Source organism: Pseudochaenichthys georgianus, chromosome 10 (assembly GCF_902827115.2).
Source record: "Pseudochaenichthys georgianus chromosome 10, fPseGeo1.2, whole genome shotgun sequence".
In the NCBI taxonomy this organism is placed as follows: Eukaryota; Metazoa; Chordata; class Actinopteri; order Perciformes; family Channichthyidae; genus Pseudochaenichthys; species Pseudochaenichthys georgianus.
This window is the reverse complement of record NC_047512.1, coordinates 22,464,000-22,486,466: the sequence shown is the minus strand read 5'-3', so window position 1 is coordinate 22,486,466 and position 22,467 is coordinate 22,464,000. Positions and strand designations below refer to the sequence as shown.

Genomic DNA, 22,467 nt, shown 5'->3' with positions numbered 1-22,467 from the left:
CTGGCACAATAATTGCCTTACATTTTTCCTTCAGGAGTAATAAAGTACGTAATTTTATATTTCAAATATACATTACACATTTCCAGTAACCTACAGGATATTACTGTAGATCTAATTAACCGGAAGTGCGTCTCTTTTATTCTGAAAGAAGTCTGACAAGAAGACATGTAGGCGGAACCTTTGAAGCACTCGGGTGTGTTTCCTTCAGTGTTGCTTCTAAAGTAGCACATACTGAACCGGATGTTGTCTGAATGTCAAAGATGGCGCTCCACATGTCAGGGTGATTTTTGTTGTTATTAAATATCTAGAGGCAAGTATTTATATTTTTAAGCCGATGGTGTTTTACTGAAGCTCGGCTCATTGAACACAGTTAAGATGGCTCTGAGCGTGCGGGTGTTGTTAGGTAAACTTCAAGGATGTCGTCCAATATTGGCTGCAAACCAGACAGGTGAGTTGTTGTATGATATGTAATATATAATTGTTCGAACAGGAAAGCTACTAACGTCACATGCTGGTGTTGTGTTTATCTGTCGCCTTGGTGTTTTATGTTTAATGTCGGTGTTGCAGCTCGGTGTCTGAGTCAGGCCGCCTCTCAGCCGGAGCCCTGCGCCGAGGAAAATGAGTCCGTGAGCCCGACCTTTGTGAACAGGAACCCCCGCAACCTGGAGCAGATGGCCCTGGCTGTGAAGGACCGGGGCTGGAGTACGGTGTGGCCTCACCGGGAGTTTTACCACAGGTCTGCCTCTATACAATTATGGAGAAAATGTCACAATAGCTTTTAATGGATGGAGCGAGGTGCATCACATGGGACGTACAATCCGGTGTATGATGTGTATCAGTGTCTTATCAAGGTTTGAGCATGGCATGTTGAGAAGAAAACATTTCATAAAGCCTAAAGCATCTTACAATATTTTACAGATGGTAAGACATGGCTGTTTTCTTTTATGAATTTGCACTACTAAGTGGGGTTACTTGGCCTTTAGTACAGAGTTTGTAATATAACAGTATATATTGTTTCTATTACACGGTGTTGCATTTTTACTACTGAAATCATTCTTTGTAGAAATCTAATGAAATGGTGGCTTTGAAGTGTACATTAAGGTCCTTAAATTAAATATATTGACTCTGAATACATATATACTACCAGTATTTATGATCAATATTATATTGGCACTTTACATATTATATATACACCTGCAAATACATGTCAAGTTTTATATTTGTCCAAACAAACGCAAATACAGATTTTCAAGATTGAATCCTGCAGATCTGAATTCTCCATATTCCTCCTGTCTCTTCTGTTTTATCATGTTTGTCTCTTTCGTGAATTCAGGTTGGAGTTTATTCGAACCAAGAGCCATGTGACGGCCAGCGTGTTCTCCAGCAGCTCTCCTGTCCCGGTGCTCACCAGTTCCACCAAAGAGTGGGCGCTGAAGAGGGATCTGCACTCCACCAGCTGCGTGGCGGCGTGCCAGGCTGTGGGAGAGGTGCTGGCACACCGCTGCCATCAGGCCGGCATCACCAGGATGGTGTACAGGGCCATTCCCTGGACCTACCGCTCTGACGCTGTGAGTACCAGCAGATAAGCTGCTGTTTGAAAATGTATTTGGATGTCTGTTTTTACCCCTTTAGTCTTCACCAGCTTGATGGTCATCTCTCCCTGACGTTTGTTTTTCACAGGTTCAGTCTTTCAGGACAGCATTGAAAGAGGGAGGAATCACCCTCAGTGAACCCAGGAGGAAATACATCGACAACTGAGTTCAATAATCATTCATCACGTTTTGTTAAAATGTCCTGTATCCCTTTCTCTTTGCTCTCTCTTGAATGAGGACTGTACGGTTATTAAGATGACCAGCACTACAGTAAATGACAATGAGTGAAGTACGTCTGCGCTGTCTCTTGTGAATAAAACGTTTCTAAACTGAGTCCTCTAGTGTTAATTTATTCAAGACAAAAAACATTTGGTTTTAATATAATTGTTTATTTTTTCACTCAGTGATTGTTGTAAACAAGAGTGAGGTGCAGACAGTGGAGAACTTCACACAACAGGGCATGGAGACATTAAGAAAAAGATCATTTTATTCATAGTAGAGTGTGTCGCTGGCTCAGGCAGTGGGAGCATGTGTTGTGAGATTATAAAGTGCATGTTTTCTTTAAATGTAAGCATGCATGTTAAATAAAGCTTTAGCTTTGGGTTCACAGGATAAAAACTACCAGCATGAAATTAAAATATTGCGTCTCAGCAGCCAATGATCGTGAGTCTGAAAACAGTATTTTGAATAATTTAGCTTAATTCATAAAACAGCCTTATAAATACATGAGGAAACCCTGAGCTCGAACATGTTGGTATAAAAACGCATAACATGCACCCAGGTCATCAGCAATTCTGTGTGGATACATATATAAATATACGGTCTACTATGCATACATGCAAAAAGCTTTGGGAAGTCACATTAAACTGTAATCAGAGAAACAGTACAAGAGTCATACAATACGCAGCCACCACCTCGGAGTAAAGACATACCAGTCAGAGTCGTAATCATTCTCAGGTTGAAGGCACTCATACAGCTCTGGTGTTTAAATAGAAAGAAAAAAATAAAAGGAGTGAAATTGGTTCCTAACATTACTTTCAATATATTCATTGGCACATTAGAATAGGTGGTTTGGCTTGTGCCATAAAACTGGCCCTGACTTGGTCCATGATGCACAGCTTCGATAACATGAACTCCTCCCATCTGTCAACAATGAGCGTCACGTGGAAAAGACTTCTGATGGGAGAACTATTAAAACATCGACCTTGGTCTGGCAGCATACATCCTCATTCACAGAGAAAGAGAAACGCAGAAACGTTTTTGCATAGATTCTGTGGAGAGAGCGGAAGAAGGAAGGAAAGGGATCAGAGACGTTCTAAAGACACTGAAAGATCCCATAATATTACTACAACAAAGTACACTAATAATGCCTTCAGCCATCCTGACTTTCAGTGGTATATTACAGTATAATCCTAATATCAAAAGTGAACCGTCATCAGTTATAATAATTTGGAACAAAGATATGAACCCTCCCCCCAGCCATCTTCTGCCTCCTTCATGGGTCCCGCTCCCTCCTCTACCTCCATGCCCCTCTGTCTTCAGGGTTTGTTTTCACTGGCGCCAGGCAGGCTTCGTGGCTCAGGTGAAACGTCCGTGGAGGCTCTCTGGTGAGTCAGACGCTTTTGGCTACTCCTTCGCTGCCGTGGAGACCGCAACGGACTGCCGAGGAGCTTTGGAAGGAACAAAGAAATAGAAATGAAGCTTTCAGAGAGAGACCGGCTAAAAGTTAGAAGCATTGGCCCTGAACTAACATTCAGAAAGAACAACAGTGCATAGAGCTAAGGCATAATACTGGTGGTAAATACTCACAACCCAAAAGATTCTGCTTATAGGAATACCCAAGCGAAATCTAAAACCATTTTCTGTATTTGTGTTTATGTAAATCATTTGTGTATAGCTGGACATATTTATTTCACTAAATTCCATGTCAAACATTTCATTTCACTGTAAAATTCTCAGTACACCAACAAATACTCAGTACACAGGAGCAAAACATTTGCCATGACATTATTTTATACAAGCTATATATTTATTTATTGAGTTGCCAGAAATAAGGATTTATCATGATATATCGTTAACGAGATATTGCATGACCTATATCAAGATATAATGTTTAAGTATCGTATGTTTAGCCCCATTTTCTACCTTAAGGAGAAGGAAGATAAGAACAACTCTTTTAATAATAAAAGGCCATCTGTTGGATTTAGAAAACATTTTAAAATAACTATTTTTCAAAAACATCCCAAACATCTATCCAGTTCATTTCAACACCAATCTCCTCTATATTTCTTGAACAAACGCCACCATTTGTTTGTACAGCACTCGGCTTCGTTCACCTGCTCTCGTCCTTTGTCTTCATCACTGATGGACTGCATGAGAGAGAAGAGGTTCATCCTGCCGCTGCGATTCACACTCGGAGCCACCTTCAGACGAGAGAGAGAGGTGCATGAAGGGATAAACTGTGTGTGTGCCTGTGTGTGTGCGTCTGTGCGCCTGGGTGTGTATCTGTGCCTGTGTGTGTGTGTGTGTGTGTGTGTGTGTGTGTGTGCGCGCTCACCTTGTCTGGTTCGTTCACTGTAATAGAGCAGGTTGGTGTCGGCTCGGGCCCCTGGTTAGTCTCCGACTGGGGGGGGGGCTCTTCGAACAACTGGGTGTGTTAGGGAAAATAAAAAAACTGAAGATGAAGAGGGTGCAGGATCTAAAATGTCAAATAACATATCATTGATGCAACTACTTACGTCCGTCTCTTCCTTCGCTTCATCTTTTTCATCCAGGCTACAAACATCCTTTTCATCTGGACTCTCTTCATCCATCAGGTCATAATCGCCAAATCCCTCAGAATCCTCCTCCTCCTCGTCGTCCTCCTCCTCCTCCTCCTCTTCTGGCTTTCCTGCCTCCCGTCTCTCCTCCTTGCGGACTGACTTCTGTCTGTGGTCTCTCGACTTCCTCCTCCAGAGTGTGCTGTGGCGCTGCTGGCTACAATATTGAAGGAAGACACAACACACTCGGATGAGCACAAAGCAAATTAAAAAACCCACAGCCGTAGATCTTCAAACAGCATCCCGCCTAACAGCATGGCTGACCTGGCGTTGAGGATGCCGTTGTAGGTCTGCAGCTGCCTTGTGAAGCCTTCGTTGGGCTTGGCGATGGACCTGCGATCCCTGACGTAGTCCAACGTCATCTCCAGCGACCAGTGATGCTCCTTCATGGCGTAGGCCATCACCGTGGAGGCAGAGCGAGAAACGCCCATCTTACAGTGCACCAACACGGCCTGTCCACTGTCCCTGTGACATGGAGAAAGTCACTTAGTGGTTTAGGGGCTTTGCTTGACTTATAATAGATATAGAAATGAACTCAAATGTGCATTTAAGTCACAGTGCAACACATGCAAAATTGACGCTGACATAAAGCTAGTAACAAAATGAACACGTTTAAGGAAATACAATCATTCATCATCCACTTGTAGAGAGTTAGACGAGAAGCAGGGCCGTTTCTAGCCTTTTGGGGGCCCTATGCAAGATGCTGTTTGGGGGCCCTAGTTTTTTTAACTACAATGGGGGGATTCCGAGGCCTTTAAGATGATCTGTGGAGATGCATCAATCTGTTACACTTTAAGCGGAAAACAGGCTAATTTCACAAAAACCCAGCAATTGAAACTTACAAAAAATGATATTAAAAAAAGGTAAACAATAAGGCTCCTCTATTTCATAAATGCAAAAGATGCAGCATTTTCTCAACAATGTTAAATTTACATTTTTCCTCTTCCTCAGACGTCACTCATTGGCTGACAGCCCAACGATGATTTGGACTTTATTACCCCAAAAACACAAGCCAGAGCTTTGCCATCATTGCAGTTTAGTTGTGTTTATATCCTGCATTTGATTTTAAGCATATAATGCTTCACCGAACACAGGAGGGGGCTCGGCTGTCTACAAATAAAGACAGCTAATTTTAATTCTCCCCAAATATATTGAGGCTGAACCTGAACTTTCAGCTTGGGGGCCCCCTAGTGGCCGCGGGGGCCCTATGCATCTGCATAGTCCGCCTATAGGAAGAAACGGCCCTGACGAGAAGACTAAAGTGGTATTAGTCTGCTCCCCTAACTCTGTCAAAGGGAAGTTGCGGTGGTCTGTGTAAAAATACAGGAGGTCTTCATCTCTGGATTTAGCATGTCAAACCTTTCCCCTCATGATAAGGCTTCATGCCAATCGGAGCAGTCACAGGTATATGAAACATGTTATAATAATATGGTTTTCATGTTTGGTAACTGGACACACTCTAAATATGTTATAGAGTTAAGGACACACATGTGATTGTGCTTTCTACAACTGTTCTCTGCTAAATACTGCACAATGCTTTTAGTTTGCATGTACGGTGTGTTGTGATGCGTTTGGGGTTGCAGGACTACCTGGCCGTGTTGATGAAGTTGAACGTGTCGGTCCAGTGAGGCAGCAGGTCGCTGGCCTCCACATCGTACACTCGGATGTTCATGTAAGTGAAGGACTCTGGGAAAAAGTTGTCAATCTCCCTGGTCACATTCAGAATATATCCCACACTGAAAAACAAAAAGGCACAAAGTTAGAGCCACAGAGGTGATGACTCGGCTAAACACAATGCCACAATTTAAGTATACACATGAGGTTCATGAGACAATGGGAACCTCAAATACAAAACAGATCTATAAATAATGCTGGAAACACTGACTTGTTTTTCTGCAGCTCCTCAAAGTTAGCTGCGTTCCACTCGGAGCCCTGAAACCAGAAGCAGAAGGATGAGTCGAGTGCACGAAAAGGAAAGGGCCGACACATCGTCTTCCCTATCGCTTTCGACACAGCCGTCGCAAAAAGGGGAAGTTACGGTCACATGACAGCATCCTGGTGAAAGCACATCTCAGTCTATTAACTCTAGCATAAGAAAGGCCTCTTGCTACGAGGGTATACTAAAGCCTATGGATGGTCTTTGGATGTCAGAAATCACTCACCAGGTAAAGGAAGTCAAATATTTTGGAGGGATTATCCATCTGAGCCATGGTGACCAGGATCTCATTGTCTATGTACTCCTTGAAGGGTTTCATGTCGAAGCCTATCCTGGTCTCCAGAGCGGAGTGCACCTGCACCAGTAAAGGAGAGATCACAGTATGCATGTTTTAGGGCTTTACCAAATGTTGAAGTTTGAATGTCTGCCGTCATGTCATCACACCAAAGAATGTTTTTATAAATGTTGTGAATTTTGGAAATGATAACATCCATAATTTTTTTTAAATCTACAAACCAGCTTGCGCTAAAGCTCGCTCTGTTGATCGGTCTACAAATGTCCCTATCTTTCAGTTTTCTGCCCTAGCTGGCTGAAGATTTAGTGATTTAGAGTTAGTGTGTGTGCGAAAATGCGATTGTTTCAATAGATTTGAAGCACTGGAGTTATTGGAAACGTTTGTGAAACAGGTTGGAAATATCTATGAGGCAACGCTAGATGTAATTCTACAAATTGGGTCAAACCAATAGTGCAGCCTAATTATAACCAGCAACTGTGCAGAAATACAGCGTTTAAACAGAATAAATAGACATGCAAAACATATATTAACTTAATTAAATTATATTTAACCCTGGTAGTTATCTGACTCTCTTTAACTTCCTCCTGATATCTGCTCGCACTTCTTACCATTTTAGACGTGAGGTGGTCCAGGTCTTCAGTACTCAGGATGTCTCTCAGCTGCTCTTTGATCAGCGTCTCGTCGGACAACCTGTTTGCCGAGCTTACCATGCAAGAAAAAAGGAAACTTAAGTAAAACCTGACTTGTATACAAACGGTGAGAAGAAATTAGGACTTTTTATTTACACATTCACATCAGAGGTGGATTGGAGCTGGATACATGTACTCAGTTTAGCGGTGTTTTCCTCACCTCTGTCCGTCACTGCGCACTGACTCCAGGTCGTTCATGGCCTCCCACTCGTTGAGGCAGAAGCGGTCGGACTCAGTGTGCTGGTGGTAGTGCTCGGCCCACTCCAGACCGTTTCCTGGGATCACCGCTGCACTGACGGCGCGCTCAGTGCAGCCGTGCAGCGCCTGCAGGACAGACCTGACAGGTGGGGGGACGGGGGGCCAGAAGATGATTAACAAAACTCAGGTAGGGTTTAAATGCAAGATCTACAGCAAGTAGCCATGTCGTTTTTAGTGAGATGCTTTAAGAAGTGATGTAACGGTAATGTCATGAATGCATTATCGCTTACCACATGGTCTGCATGGAAACGGGCTTAAAGATTCTGGTCTCTTCAGCAGCGGTGACGCTGAAACCACTGAGGAGAAAAGACAGAAGCATGAGCTACAATAATGAAGATAACAATTGTTGAGAAATGAGGAGGTAATGCTGATAAGAAGCGCTGTCGTACTACGAGATAGAGAGGGTTTATTCAGCGTAAATTAGTGACGATTCTTATCAAGAATGTAGAGAAGAAATATGTGAGGACGGGGGGGGATTAGCACAGGGGGAGCATCGGACATGGCAGCCAATCAGAGCATCTTTTTCCACACTTAGTTTAAACACATGAGTTGACACCTGAGCTGCCAACTCAGTTTCACAGTACACACTCCTCTGAGCATCGCCACGTAAGGAGAACACTGTAATGTGAGGCCTAAAGAAAGCAGCCTCAACAATCTTAAGAGAGACAAACCTTCAACCACACAGAAACAACAATAGTTCACTTTCATGGTTCATTGCAGAAGCACATGATCTCCATGCTTATGTAAGGGTCTGAATGAGTCATCGGAGTAGCTGTAATTCATAGGGAATGATTCTGTTCCATAAATAGAGACCATTACTCCTTCACATTATCACTGGCCAGCATCCCAGACATCAGGCTGCACCGTCTGTGCTGCAGCCTCACACACTCCCCCCGTGTTCAAATGTATTCCTCATTCCCAGTTTGTAAAGGTTTCTCACCCGTCTCCGTCCAGATACACCTGTGTGTCGCTCCATATGGGCAGCACCAGGCCGATGGTGCACTGGTCGCTGCGACGAGGCAGGGAGGAAGCAGAAACACAAGAAAGAGCGGAGGTTTCACTTTTTAGAGCCCAACCAGAAATGATTAACCAAATGGAAAGCTTATCGTTGTGACACAGTACACTCGCATCTTGGTTACACACACCTGTCTGAGTTGGGGAAATCCATGCCCAGCAGGATGCTCTCTTGTTTGTTGCCGACGGTGCAGACGACAATCAGATATCTGACTCTGACCGAGCTGATGGACTCCAACTGCACCGCCTGCGTGAGAGAGGGTCAATTATGAGACAGATGAGTGCGACAGAAACGGAAGTAAAGAAGACATATTGCTGTTCCCTTTGTAGTCTGGTGTAAAACGTAATTCAACCCAACAAACCACAGCGCTAAATATCCTGTGCAGCATATACTTGGCCTTCCCAGGAACACCAGGGAAGTAAATGTTGTGTTTACAGAGAAACTCAGATCCTCGTTATGTTCCACTTACAGGGCCACAGCAGGACTGACATGTTGTAACCTTGCAACTCCAAATGCTACATATTTCCTATTAGCTGTTTCACACATTCTGTTTTAGATGTACTCTCTTTCATAGCAAATTCTGCATGGCAATACATCTGAAAGAACGTGGTGTTTTACTGCTTCAGGCAAACTCTTAAACCCATGACTATAAGAGATGTCCATGGAAAATAACTAAATGTTCAGCGTGATGGATTATCTAATATCTGAATTAGAATGTTTCCTGCAGCACATTGTCATATCTTAAGGGTGAACTTAATCCAGCAGCTTTCTGCAAAACATACCGGTTACTAAATATTAGTGTAACCGTCTTTGAGCATTATGAAAAGCCCTATACAAATTAAATGTATTATTATGATGCTTTTGAAAGCACCAGTTTAGCGCTGTGTTGCAGTAACGGACTGAAACCTATCACTGAAACACACAAAGCTACAGTATAGACCATCAGTGTAGAATTCACTTTATACGTTCACATGAAACTTAATATTCTGTTAAAGTCCCCGCAGATTAGGACTGTCTACCTGCTGTGCCCCAGCTGTTGAACAGTATCCTCCTTAATCCGAGCAATTAAGCACAGATGCTTTCTAACCGATTGTATTTGCAGCATGCCGGTAAACCTGAGGTCTCACCAGCTTCATGGTGTCTTCCGGTCGGAGCTGTTCCACCATGGCATGAAGCTGTTTGTGCCGTTTGTCTGACGCTCGATCGCCTTCCTTACCAGGAGAAGGTGGAGAGGAAGAAGTTTCCTCATCGATGCCCACCCTCTCACCCTCTTCCAGCAGGAGGACCGCCCCCTTCACCAGGGCGAAGCTCTCCCTACAGAGGGGCAGAGGACAGTTGGTTGAACGCCGCTGTTATCCAGACACTGGGAATCATTCTGCTATGAGTTTAAACAGATGACAATTCAAAGACAACAAAAGTACACATTTACCTTTTCTGAAGCGTTGCTCTCCTCTGAAGGGTTTCATTCTTAAAAATAAAATAAATAAAATCACAGAAAGCCTCATCAGGGAGAATAGGACAACATGTGTATCCTCTGTTGTGTATGATGGCATGTAGGGGCAAATATACCAATGAAAAACCCTTACGTAATAAAAGTTTGTCAAATGATGAGAAAATTACTTTATTTGTATTATCAGCAATTGGTTAATTTGTGACTTTAATCTCAGAGATTATTGTAGTTTTATCCTAAATGTGTGAATATCTCCGTATAATTTACCCCTTTAAAATTCAGCTTGAAGTGTTTTATTTCTTGTAAAAGTAAAACAATTTTTTCTTTGGCATTATTATTTAAACATTAAAAATTAAATAAAACTTTTTAAAAATTATTTAAGACTTTTTTATTCATAGGGATGGATGGAATCATCCCTATGAATAAAAACAGTTTGTAACCTACAAAGGCCCTAATAAGACGAAATAATTGTGTTAATGTGTGATTCTGATTTCTCAAGTAATAATTTAATTACATTCTAAATATTCCAGCTCTCGGTCACATTTCTGTTGTGTAATCCTTTGCTGGAGTTGGATTTCATATTCGTCAATATGAGTTATTTGTAATGCTCCCAAACAGCACATATCCGACTTGTTACTGACACCGTCACAACTGATCTGGGAACATTGGAGGCAGTGTGAGTGATGTCTTTCCTGTTGAGAAGTGCGCACACAAAAGGGCTGGCAAAAAATGTCCAGTCATTTCTCGGGTGAAATGTGGTGCGACACAGATAAGGTGCAGTGAAGGACTGAAGTGAGTGAACAGACACAAGAGTGGTATGTTAGCACAAGGGGGTGGGGGTGGGGGGGGGGGTTAAAACCACTATGTTTGCAAGGAAATGAAGGAGAAGCACAATGCAAAACAGAGAACCAATAAGAGAGAGAAGTAGCAGCAGTACGGAGGGTTTACGGAGAAAGAAACTTGAGACAGTAACATTACCTGTTACGCAACTGACAAGTCCAGACAGAGTCAAGAAAACAAAAATAAGAGGAGCAATGGGCAGGAGCCAGGAGAGGAGCGATGGGGGTTTGAAGAAGAAGAAAAGGAGAGAACACAAGTTAAGATAGTAGAGTGATTAGATACTGTGACAAAATATGCAAAGAAATGAAGCGTGGACCCAGAGTCAGGACGTTTCCGTTGGAAAAGAGCAGAAGAAAAGCCTAGGATGTGACGGTAAACCATCTTCATGATAGAGGGACAGAATGAGGAGATACAGGTAGAGACAGCTGATGATAATAAGTGTTCATATGATAATACGTGTGCATTAATCACTGCACAGGCGCATAAGGACAAAGAGAAGCTGATCACATTGCTGTAATGAATGAAAACAAAGATATATCTGTGGTACGTTTGCCCTGTAGGCCTATCCTGAGAGCGAGTACAAAACTAAAACAGCCTCGTTTATGCTTCGTGGTTCTAAACCATTTTATCTAAAAGGCAAAAAGGTCATTCTTTCATATCTGACATGGTGGTGACCATTGCATGTATGATATGTGGAATGTGTATTTGTAAAGCGCTTTGAGCATCTGGAAAAGCGCTATAATAAATGTAAGGAATTATTATTATTATCATCTCAGGGAGCAAACTTGCACGTGCACAACGCGGTGTGGAGATGGCTGAACTCACTGGAGCGGAGGAGATGGACGGGAGCCGCCGCAGGGTCAACAGAGCCATGGCACAGTCTTCTCTCCTTTCAACCTGCGGTGGCTTGCAGGCTCAGACAGGCTCTGCAGGTTCCTCGGCCAAAAGTGTGCAGTGGGCGTGGCGAAGGTGGTATTTTATCCTGAAATAACATGTGGATATTTGATCGGCTTCATACCAGAGCCTCCTCAAGAAGAATTGAAGGATTTTAGTTGTCTGCTTCAGGAACTCCTGAGAAATAGATGAATTGGGGTTTCCAATTTGTACTACTGCATTTTGAAATCTCTATGGAATTGTTCTCGGGCACACATTTCCAAACATTTTCTAAAATCTATCAAATTGTTGCTGATATATTTTGTCTTTAGACACATAGTTATACTGTTTTTTTATATACTTATTATATTTTAGGGGGAAAAAAGGTAGTCCCATGTGCCCAAAAACTCTATAGTATAGAAAAATGGCAGCATCTCAGAAACCACAAAGAGAACATTAACGTTTCTATGAAGTCATCACAGGTTGAATATCAGGGATATGGTTATATTTTTCAAGTGCAATAACTATTTTACGTGGAAGACAATTCATAGACACACTGTTAGTGTTTGACTATCAAAAATGTAATGTGATCTAAAAACTTCAAAACGTTATACCAACCAGAACAAGTGTTGTTTCATTTTTATTCTAAATATAGCCATTTGCCACACCAGTAGAGGTAGGGTTGGGCGATGTGAGAATAAAGCATGGGATAATCTTAGAGGTTTTGTCTCATCTATGTTTGTATGAAGCCAACATTACTCAATGACATTACTGGATTTGCAGCATTTTTGTATCAACAAGATGCGTTTTATAATTTGATAATTCAACTCCAAAGACCAACACTATTATCTGGTTATTTAACCAATAAATAGGGTAACTCAAGTTTAAAGACAATGATGATACTGTGATATAAAACAAGTCAAGTCACTTTCCCTTTACAGGGTTGAAACTGCATTCATTAGAACCTAATCATTTGATTGTTTACCGCATTGTTTGTCAGAATAGACAGACAGAGACTATAATTACAGTACATTAACCTTAACAATTATTAAAATACAATTACATAGATATCCGTCTTGTGCTTGTTAGGATATGATGATTCGTCTTGATAACATTAAAGGCGTGTCTGAGATCATTATGCACATTCAAATAAGAAAATATAAATCTGAAGTTTTAAAAAAAGTTAATAATTTATATCTGCCTATTAATGTGTGTGTGCGTGTACTGCGGACTATGGATATGCCAGTGCGGTGACGCCTGCAGTAATGACAGTACATATGTGATATGGCTCGTTGCATACCGATAATAGACTCATGATGATATCGCGACATTGTAAGTAATCTTATATCGTTTTGATACTGACTGACGAACTGAGAATAGACATGCAAGTAACGATAACCTGTTACAACCAGCCCAAGCTATCACTCAGCTGACGATAATGATAGCCTTTGCTAACATTAAGATATACAAATACACGAAGAAAGATAATGTATTTCCTCACCTTTTACAGACTTGGCCCCCACTTTGATTTCCTGCTTTGAAGGCTAATTGTTTGTTCCTCAAGTACTGAGTGTCTCTTATTCCGCCTTCTGCAGACTTCACCATTTACAGACACAGCTCACGAGAGGAATGACCACTGCGCTGAAGCAGCCGAGCACGAGCAGAAGAAGGAGCAGGGGCGGGACAATGACGTCATACGCAGAGGCACGTCGTTATATTTTCTCCTTGTAAAGGCACAGGTACACCATAGACTGTATATATAAGAGGTACACTCACTTTCCTTTTGGATTCTAATGAAATATTGAATGTTGTTTAAACTAATCATGATATAAAGAATGAGGGTATGAATGTAAGCATTTTGGACATTTTAAATATAAAATGGAATTAATTGTAAATGTATTTAAACTCATACAATAAACAATATTTATTTAATTTGACTGTACAATATTTAACTTTACATTCTTGTCTACATCTATGTATATACATAGATATGTATAGATAGATAGAATCTTTATTCATCCCAAATATGAAAATTATTTTTGTTCCAGCAGCAGTGTTAAGCATTGCATGACGTACATTTTTTTTAAAGATACAACATACATATATACATATATATAAAGATACAACATACATATATATAACATATAACATATAACATACATATAATACAATTAAAATGAACATTAGTCAGCCACCAATTGTGCAAGTTCTCCCACTTAAAAAGATGAGAGGCCTGTAATTTTCATCCTCAACTATGAGAGACAGAATGGGAGGAAAGAATCCAGGAAATCACATTGTAGGATTTTTAATGAATTAATTGGTAAATTCCTCGGTAAAATAAGTATTTGGTCACCTACGAACAAACAAGATTTCTGGCTCTCACAGACCTGTAACTTCTTCAAGAGCATCCTCTGTCCTCCACTCGTTAACTGTATTAATGGCACTTGTTTGAACTCGTTATCAGTATAAAAGACACCTGTCCACAACCTCAAACAGTCACACTCCAAACTCCACTATGGCCAAGACCAAAGAGCTGTCAAAGGACACCAGAAACAAAATTGTAGACCTGCACCAGGCTGGGAAGACTGAATCTGCAATAGGTAAGCAGCTTGGTGTGAAGAAATCAACTGTGGGTGCAATTATTAGAAAATGGAAGACATACAAGACCACTGATAATCTCCCTCGATCTGGGGCTCCACGCAAGATCTCACCCCGTGGGGTCAAAATGATCACAAGAACGGTGAGCAGAAATCCCAGAACCACACGGGGGGACCTAGTCAATGACCTGCAGAGAGCTGGGACCAAAGTAACAAAGGCTACCATCAGTAACACACTACGCCGCCAGGGACTCAAATCCTGCAGTACCAGCCAGACGTGTCCCCCTGCTTAAGCCAGTACATGTCCAGGCCCGTCTGAAGTTTGCTAGAGAGCATTTAGATGATCCAGAAGAGGATTGGGAGAATGTCATATGGTCAGATGAAACCAAAATAGAACTTTTTGGTAAAAACTTAACTAGACGTGTTTGGAGGAGAAAGAATGCTGAGTTGCATCCAAAGAACACCATACCTACTGTGAAACATGGGGGTGGAAACATCATGCTTTGGGCCTGTTTTTCTACAAAGGGACCAGGACGACTGATCCGTGTAAAGGAAAGAATGAATGGGGCCATGTTTCGTGAGATTTATTGACTTGAACAGATCATTTTACAACTGACATCCTTACCAACAAAACAACAAACAAGACGTGTTTTTTCATTCTGTCTCATTCTAAATTTGACATGACATTAGTGTAAAAATACCAATAATATACATCTATCAGAGACAACCTTTATATACAGTCGGTGCAAGGCTGTAACCATGGAGTCAACATTGGGGGGGACCAAAAAAAAGAGTCATAGAATAGCAATTTAATTGTTATCATTTAGGCTATATATTGGGGGGGGACATTTTGAGCGTATCTGGTAAATTCGGCCTAGCGTCGGAGACAAGCCATCTCTTTCTAATTTCATTTTCCAGGGTCTTATCCGTCAAATACTTGAAGAAGCTATTGTCTACCTCATGCAGGAAGTGTGGCAGCAAACTACGTGGCAACTGCCGCAGTCTGTGTTCAAAGGTTTTTGAGTAGGCCGCGATGTAGTCATTATGTTCACCCTTCGAAGTTAAATGTTCCAGGGTCCTGCCAATATTGCGCATCAACGTTTCTGACGCCTCACTGGTGGACTCATCCAGCATCTTCCTTCTACGCTTCACCCGAGGCCTTGGAGTGCTTGAGTGACTGAATGTGCTTGGCCCCTCTCCGAGTGGTGCCAGTGTGGACTCTGTTCCACAGATGGGGGATTCTGCCAGGGGAGTGCAGGGCCTTGACTCAGCATCAAATAGGAAGGGCTCCTCAGGGGTTCTGGTCCAGGTTTCACTGCTGGTGCCATCGGAGAGTGGTTCTGCAGCCACCAGAACTTCCTTAATTTGAATAAATTCACAATTAGTTGGATTTAATACCATGGATTCTTAAAACTGTTTACTAAGCATTCATAACAAAACAATTCCCTGAAATGTGTGTGCCATTCGTTCGGGGTGTGGTCAAGTGTGAGAGGCACATTGTAAACAAATTGTGATGGCTCTATTCAGATGCTAAAAACACACTTCTAGACAGATTTTGGAAGATCACGTGTGAAAGGCTACATGTGAACAGAGGGGCAGAAACCGTCTTGCAAATTTACATTTCAATCTTGAACAATGAACAGCGGTAGACAGTAACAAAGAACATTTACTTAAGTACTGTACTGCTCCTTTCCCATTCAGGCAAATAGTGTACTTTATACTGCGCTACATTTATTTGATAACTTTAGTAACTTTGAAGATTCAGACAATACAAAATATAATCAAGACATATTTTATCATGTATTATTATAGGTTAAGATAAAAACGTTATGGATCCCATGGTGAATTTCATAAGCTACCCAGTAGTATATAATGCAATTTAAATCAGCTCCTCCTTTACCAGCTGCAACATTAAGGTGATGAGCACATTAATCCATCAATAATTATATAATACAATAATATATATATTATTCTGTTAGTTATATTTACCACTGTAAATGAATGAAATAATGTTTCTAAATGAAAGAAGCAAGTAACACTCTTATTTGTACTCAACAAATACAATTGTTACCGTGATGGTGAGGTTTGAAGTACTCTCATTTCTTCTTGTGTAGGGCCCTAAAAACTGCAGCCTGGTCAGGATCCACTGCTGTCTGCCAGTCTTTGGTGCTCCAGAACTACACGAAGGGGAAGGTTTCCTGTACCGGGTGTACTGGGTTCGCAGAGAATCCCACTTCTTCTTGAGCTCTTTCTCTGAAGCACACAAATAAACAATTTAAGCATTGTGGCTAGTTAGCATGTTGTCCAATTCATATCTCTATATGCAGTGCCAAACAAGTAGCAACAGCTAGCAAAAAACAACAACAAAACACAAGGTTGAAATAACAAATTATATTTCACGTTAACGTCACTGTACGCTGGCGAACAATAACAAACCAACAGTTTCTGCTAAAGAGCTCAATTGATGAAAAAAAAAGAGAGAATCTTACCTGGTAAAACAAGTTGAGTTTCAATTTCTCGCCAGAGTCCGGTTTTCGCTATTCGGTTCGTGTACAGTTTCTCTGTAATGTCGTACAGAGCTGGCCTCTCCTGAATCAAGCTGATGAGTTGGTCTTCGATTTCTTCATTCCAGATCTCCATGACGTAAACATAAATTATTGCGTCCAGGTGAGATGAAAAAGAAAAATAATAGCCGTCTGTGACTGTGTGTGCCTTCTTAATCGTACCTCACTTCCGTTTCGATTCTCATGCACTGATTCGCTAAGCTGAACAGCCAATCAGAGTGATTTCTTTTGCCGACAGTCTCTGCTGCTCTGCTCCTGCTCCGCTGCCGTTCCCATGTTGACGATGTTGAATTGTTGCCACTCACGCATGCGCAGTGCGTACGTGCTACTTGGCCGTCGGCTGAATCTTTGCGGTGTGTTCAGCGTCATATAGAGAGATTATTATTCTATTATACGGCTCTGGGTGTGTTGTTCCAGTGCGACTTTTTGGCGAGGACGCAGGAGACGTGAGGTGACACAACAGTCGGGTCCGTGTTCTTTGGTGTCAGTTTGGTGTGTCCCGGTCCCGACCTTTACATCCATGCAATAAACAGACCCAACTCCACGCAGGCGCAGTACCATGAAACCGAGTACTTCCTGATGTCTGCAGGAGCGTGGTAGTGTAGTTTTCTCTCGGTGGAGCAAACGTTCAATCCTTCCCACAAAGTTAGAGAGCCTCCAGTCGGAAGGACTTCAGTTCATGTTGATGCAGACTGCGGCCGGTAAACTCATGAAGGTGTTCCTGACCAGACGCATCCCTCCGGAGGGGATGAAGATCCTGTCCGCGGCTGGAGTGTAGGCATTATTTAAGTATAAAACTGACTGATATTTGACATTGCCATAGCAGATTGTATTGACTACCAGCAGGCTGTGCGGCTGGTACCCTGACTGGCTTACTCTTTTTCCTCCATATGTTTAGACAGTCGTTTTGCTTCGAATCATGTTACACACTTCTGTAGCCAATAGTAAACGGGTCATTCTACAGAAAAGGTGGAAGTGCTGTCACTTACTTTTGCAGACACCAAAATACATGACGTTGACCTAATACTCACATTCATTATATATGTTGAATACATAGAGATTGTCTTTGCAATGGTACTAAATAAAAAATGGGTTTATACGTAAATTGAAATTTATTTAAAATGCCAAGTTCAAGGAACTGCCTTGTCACTTTGATGGAGCCTATAGTTTTAATTTAAAAGATTTTTTTTTTCAATAAATAAATCTAATTTATATTTACATACATTAAATATAACACTGAAATTGTAAAAAAAAAACGCAAATTATTATTAATAATATCAAATAAATGTCAGTCACCCAAAATTACGTCATTGGTGTTACTGCTACACAAAACGCTTTTATTTTGAAGTAATGTACTGTCTCTGAAGTGCCTCCTGTAACAAGAGATCATTTGAGGCAGTGCAGTGGACAAAGACATAAGGAAAGTCAGATACTTCTTACTTTGTTTTTTAAAGGTGTCATTTTATCTTCAAATTGTACATGCGTCTTTCAAGTCTGTCATTAGTGTTACTCATTGCATAGCGCTAGGGGTGAACATTTGAATGGCAAAATGTATTGTATTGAAGAGTTAAACGATTTTGATATTGACTGAAGCCACATTTGGTCTGACACATGGCAGCCATTTTGTTAAAATGGTAGTGTTTTCTCCAAATTGCCACTGGTGTTACTCTTCTTCCTGGTAACACGTAACACCAGTGACATTCTTATACAAATAAGCTTTGTATAAAGTATAATTTTTTTTCAAATACTTTAAGCTCTACTTGTTGTGGATTCATCAAGTTAAGAGTTAGTTATTGCTATTTAACAGGTTTTAGATGTTTTTAGAAGGAATATATTTCAGCAGATTTGTATCACCCAGATTCCACCTTTTCTGTAGAATGACCCAAACATGAGATGTATCGTGACCTCTCCTAGGGTCACACAACTCCAACGATACAGTGTGTTGCTTATATAACTAATTCAGACTGTATGCCTTGTCACATGACTTTTCATGCCTTTTCTCCTTTTTTTTTGTCTCAGCTGTGAGGTGTCCCAGTGGGACTCAGATGAACCCATGCAGAGGGCAGATCTGCTTAAAGGTGTGCAGGGAGCTCATGGTCTGCTGTGTCTGCTGTCAGACAAGATCGATGCCGAGGTTCTGGATGCTGCAGGTACTCTATCATCCTGTACTCATTGTAGTGTTGTCATTTGGTATGTGTATCTTGCTTTATTATAGACAACTCAGGAGACAGCGAGTATCGTTAACTGTGCTTTATTCCTGCTCTGTACTACCTCATAACTGGTGTCGCACATATAACATTCCGGGTATCCATAACTCCGGACCAAATAGTATGTCACAACATTTACACTCATCATCTGTGGTTATGTAAAACTAGGACATTGTACTGATCCATCAATCAAACATATTTACTTTTTTTTTAGCAGGATATGATCTAAAAACTCTCAACACTGCTTCTAAGGGAGTCCTAGGTACATAATAATTACAATTATGATAATAATAATAATAATATATGTAATACAACATTTAAAACAACATTACAATGTGCTTCATAGTATTTAACACTTAAAATACATGATATAGTTAGTTTAATAGGTTTATTTTTCCACTACTTCCCCCCCCCACCCCCTTAACCTGTCTGCCTTTTTTTTTTTTTTTTCCCTAATGGGAAAGACATAAAGCAACAAATGCCTCGCTTGGATTAATATATCTGTTACATTTCGTGGTCATCATCTTAAACCCTTAACTACGAGGGCAGAGAATAGCAACACACAAGCAGATATATTTTATAATAAAAGGAAAAGTGAATTATCAAAATAGATGCAAATGTTTTTTTTTTAAAACAATGAATCCTAAATCAATCCAATAAATGTATTAGCACATACAAAATATCAGTTGTAATGATATGTTGCTCAAGTGTCTAGATTTTAACATTTCAGTGTGATCTGTGTGTGATTCAGGACCAAACCTGAAAGTAATCAGCACCCTCTCAGTTGGATACGACCACTTGGCTATTGATGAAATAAAAAAGCGGTAGGTTTCTATCATGAACTGCAGCTTACTTCTACAACCAACCTTCTACTAGTAGGATCAATTGGCACATCCAAATGGAATGACTGTTTGTTTTCCACAGTGGTATTCGTGTTGGATACACTCCGGACGTCCTGACTGACGCCACGGCAGAGCTGACCGTCGCCCTGCTGCTGGCCACCGCTCGCAGGCTACCAGAGGGAGTGGAGGAGGTCAAAAAGTCAGTCCCCCAGCCCCACATTTACACTATCTGTGTTGTCTTTCATTGTGATTACATTTATGTATCTATTTCACCAAGAGTGCAGGTAATGAAGAGACATAATGGTCATGCAGTGTTTTCTTTTCTCTCTCAGTGGGGGCTGGAGCTCGTGGAAGCCTCTCTGGATGTGTGGTTACGGTCTCTCCGGCAGCACAGTGGGAGTCATTGGACTGGGGCGCATTGGTAAGGCTACTGATGATGCGATATAGTATCATATGACTAGGTCCTTTCACCGATACCAGTGTTCTCATACCGAATTAAAATGTGTGATTGTATTTCCCTGATGAGCTCTGTAGCTGAATAACTGGGTGTGTTTGTGATGTTCAGGCATGGCAATTGCTCGGAGAGTCATGCCCTTTGGAGTGAAGAGGCTGCTGTACTCTGGGAGAACGGCCAAGGACTACGCTGCTGAGGTGAATGGAGAGTATGGTAAGAAAAAGAAGAGAAACCTACACAGTGTAAGGGAACATTTTAAAACCATAGCAGGACACTCAAATCCAGACACTTTTTGTTACGCTGCTACGGACAATCTGCAATAAATGCACATTTTATGGACAATCTTGCACCAAAGATATTGATATTGAAGTGACTGTTATTTTGTATATATTGATTGTTGTGTTGTTTTTTTATCTTAATGTGTGCATATGTGTAAATGTGTCTGATTGTGTATATAGGATATACATATTTTATACATATCTGTATACTGTATAATTTTACATTCCGGATTGTTGGAAACGTCATTTCGATCGCTCTGTTTGTAAACACAAACGGAGTAAGATTGACATTAAAGTTGACTTTGAAAGGACAGAACATAAGAAGTGATAATCTAATATAAAAAGATACGAAACGTTTTCTTTTGCCAGAGATTCCTCAATAAATCACAGCATCATAAAAATAGAAAACCAATATCAAGAAAATATATTGAATAAGTATAATATTATTTATAAGAAGCAACACTAATACCATTGCCAAATAGACGATAACAATACAAGTCAAATAGATTAGATGAAATAACTAAACTCAATCTACCTTTTAATAACAATAGGTTTTTTTTTGGTTTTATGTTTCCTCTCGTCCTCTCCTCTCCGTTGAACAGTTCCCCTGGACACTCTTGTGTCAGAGAGCGACTTCATCGTTGTTTCCTGCTCCCTGACACCGGAAACCCAGGGCATGTGTGATAAGGCCTTCTTCAGCAAGATGAAAAACACAGGAGTCTTCGTCAACTCAAGCAGGTAAAGCAGCACAAACATGGGTGTGATAGACCTTGTTATGTGTTCAGTCTGTTGTCATGTTTATGTCACTAGCTGTTTGCTGGTAAATACAAACAGGGTGAGATGTGGTCTTTGTTTTAGGGGAACTGTGGTGAACCAGGAGGATCTATACGAAGCTTTGAGCAGCGGACAGATAGCTGCAGCTGGATTGGATGTCACAACACCTGAGCCACTCCCAACAAACCACCCTCTGCTGACACTCAAAAACTGCGGTAAGTAAACAGGATGGGAAATATGTAGACATATCTTTTGCCCACTTTTCCTACATTCTTTTGATTTGACACTATAGTCTTATGTAATGATACGTTCTCTCCTCTCCTATCTTGTGCAGTGGTGTTGCCACACATCGGCAGTGCCACCTACTCCACGAGAGGCATCATGGTTGCTTTGTCGGCCCAGAACCTGCTGGGAGGTTTACAGGGCACGGACATGCCCAGTGAACTCACCTTCTAAAACTAAAAGTGTGTTGCTGTGCCGACGGCCTGCTCTGGCGCTGCATCTGGAGCAGTAATAGTCTCCTATGTGACAGGGCTGAAAAGAAGAATACTAATGTAGTTAAGAAAGCTTAGACACATGATTCCATGTCGTCAGTATTAACTTGATCGTGTGATCTTGTCAGAGGTACTAATATGAGATTCACTCTTTGAATTGAATGTGTATTTCAGAGGAATTCAATTCTTTGTGCAGTTTTATCATCTCAGAAATGTATTTAAGAGGCTAATGAAGAAACTGGTAGCACTTCATAACATTAGTTATTTTTTGTCTGTTAAAATATAATCAAATGTTCTGTCCCTCTTTAACCGTGCCATGAAGATGAGCATTATTCAATCTGCACTTTTCTCTAATGGTAATGCTGTCAGTGACGCTCCCAAACAGTACAACACTCCAGTTTTGTGTAAAACAAATGGCACGTCTTGAAAGAATAAACACGTATTGCTTAGTTTAATTATAATGCTCCGTGTGTTGTGTTTTTTTATTAGA

At 41.1% G+C, this 22,467-nt stretch overlaps 4 protein-coding genes across 6 annotated transcripts; 2 read left to right on the top strand and 2 right to left on the bottom strand.

Annotated features, from left to right (window-relative positions):
- Positions 1 to 197: 197 nt before the first annotated feature.
- Positions 198 to 1,925, top strand: mrpl18 (mitochondrial ribosomal protein L18). The gene is made up of 4 exons (XM_034093075.2): positions 198 to 448; positions 568 to 736; positions 1,334 to 1,568; positions 1,681 to 1,925. The coding sequence occupies exons 1-4, from the start codon at positions 376 to 378 to the stop codon at positions 1,756 to 1,758; spliced, it is 555 nt and encodes a 184-aa protein (XP_033948966.1). The 5' UTR covers positions 198 to 375; the 3' UTR covers positions 1,759 to 1,925.
- Positions 1,926 to 1,960: 35 nt separating this feature from the next.
- On the bottom strand, positions 1,961 to 13,399 carry ssh3 (slingshot protein phosphatase 3). 2 transcript variants are annotated; one of them, XM_034092731.2, is made up of 18 exons: positions 13,269 to 13,399; positions 11,720 to 11,876; positions 10,034 to 10,071; positions 9,732 to 9,918; positions 8,735 to 8,850; positions 8,530 to 8,598; positions 7,820 to 7,885; positions 7,492 to 7,668; positions 7,251 to 7,344; positions 6,574 to 6,702; positions 6,297 to 6,343; positions 6,001 to 6,147; positions 4,676 to 4,876; positions 4,331 to 4,568; positions 4,150 to 4,239; positions 3,929 to 4,015; positions 3,113 to 3,262; positions 1,961 to 2,863 (listed from the first exon to the last, which is right to left on the bottom strand). In XM_034092731.2, exons 2-17 carry the CDS (start codon positions 11,765 to 11,767, stop codon positions 3,131 to 3,133), a joined length of 1,866 nt encoding a protein of 621 aa, XP_033948622.1. In that variant the 5' UTR covers positions 11,768 to 11,876; positions 13,269 to 13,399; the 3' UTR covers positions 1,961 to 2,863; positions 3,113 to 3,130. The 2 variants fall into 2 exon arrangements, with proteins under 2 accessions (XP_033948622.1, XP_033948621.1); XM_034092730.2 differs by having other exon boundaries at positions 1,961 to 3,262.
- A 1,534-nt stretch (positions 13,400 to 14,933) lies between these two features.
- Positions 14,934 to 17,137, bottom strand: LOC117453766 (uncharacterized). The gene is made up of 3 exons (XM_034092735.2): positions 16,854 to 17,137; positions 16,436 to 16,617; positions 14,934 to 15,723 (listed from the first exon to the last, which is right to left on the bottom strand). Exons 1-3 carry the CDS (start codon positions 17,002 to 17,004, stop codon positions 15,193 to 15,195), a joined length of 864 nt encoding a protein of 287 aa, XP_033948626.1. The 5' UTR covers positions 17,005 to 17,137; the 3' UTR covers positions 14,934 to 15,192.
- Positions 17,138 to 17,269: 132 nt separating this feature from the next.
- On the top strand, positions 17,270 to 22,438 carry grhpra (glyoxylate reductase/hydroxypyruvate reductase a). 2 transcript variants are annotated; one of them, XM_034092732.2, is made up of 9 exons: positions 17,270 to 17,702; positions 18,948 to 19,078; positions 19,887 to 19,959; positions 20,060 to 20,176; positions 20,310 to 20,398; positions 20,543 to 20,644; positions 21,312 to 21,447; positions 21,568 to 21,698; positions 21,818 to 22,438. In XM_034092732.2, the coding sequence occupies exons 1-9, from the start codon at positions 17,608 to 17,610 to the stop codon at positions 21,937 to 21,939; spliced, it is 996 nt and encodes a 331-aa protein (XP_033948623.1). In that variant the 5' UTR covers positions 17,270 to 17,607; the 3' UTR covers positions 21,940 to 22,438. The 2 variants fall into 2 exon arrangements, with proteins under 2 accessions (XP_033948623.1, XP_033948624.1); XM_034092733.1 differs by lacking the exon at positions 17,270 to 17,702 and adding an exon at positions 18,331 to 18,352.
- Positions 22,439 to 22,467: the final 29 nt, after the last annotated feature.

Bases quoted from the DNA above. Each gene is read 5' to 3' on its own strand.
- mrpl18 (XM_034093075.2), top strand. From the start codon at position 376: ATGGCTCTGAGCGTGCGGGTGTTGTTAGGTAAACTTCAAGGATGTCGT. The intron at 737-1,333 runs GTCTGCCTCTAT...TCGTGAATTCAG, and splicing joins CACCGGGAGTTTTACCACAG to GTTGGAGTTTATTCGAACCA. The intron at 1,569-1,680 runs GTGAGTACCAGC...TGTTTTTCACAG, and splicing joins GGACCTACCGCTCTGACGCT to GTTCAGTCTTTCAGGACAGC.
- ssh3 (XM_034092730.2), bottom strand. From the start codon at position 11,767: ATGGCTCTGTTGACCCTGCGGCGGCTCCCGTCCATCTCCTCCGCTCCA. The intron at 10,072-11,719 runs GTGAGTTCAGCC...TTTATTTTTAAG, and splicing joins CGTCCATCTCCTCCGCTCCA to AATGAAACCCTTCAGAGGAG. The intron at 7,886-8,529 runs GTGAGAAACCTT...TTTTCTCCTCAG, and splicing joins GTGTATCTGGACGGAGACGG to TGGTTTCAGCGTCACCGCTG.
- LOC117453766 (XM_034092735.2), bottom strand. From the start codon at position 17,004: ATGGAGATCTGGAATGAAGAAATCGAAGACCAACTCATCAGCTTGATT. The intron at 16,618-16,853 runs GTAAGATTCTCT...TGTGTGCTTCAG, and splicing joins AACTCAACTTGTTTTACCAG to AGAAAGAGCTCAAGAAGAAG. The intron at 15,724-16,435 runs GTAACAATTGTA...ATTCAAATTAAG, and splicing joins CTTCAAACCTCACCATCACG to GAAGTTCTGGTGGCTGCAGA.
- grhpra (XM_034092732.2), top strand. From the start codon at position 17,608: ATGTTGATGCAGACTGCGGCCGGTAAACTCATGAAGGTGTTCCTGACC. The intron at 20,177-20,309 runs GTCAGTCCCCCA...TTTCTCTCTCAG, and splicing joins GGAGTGGAGGAGGTCAAAAA to TGGGGGCTGGAGCTCGTGGA. The intron at 20,399-20,542 runs GTAAGGCTACTG...TGTGATGTTCAG, and splicing joins CATTGGACTGGGGCGCATTG to GCATGGCAATTGCTCGGAGA.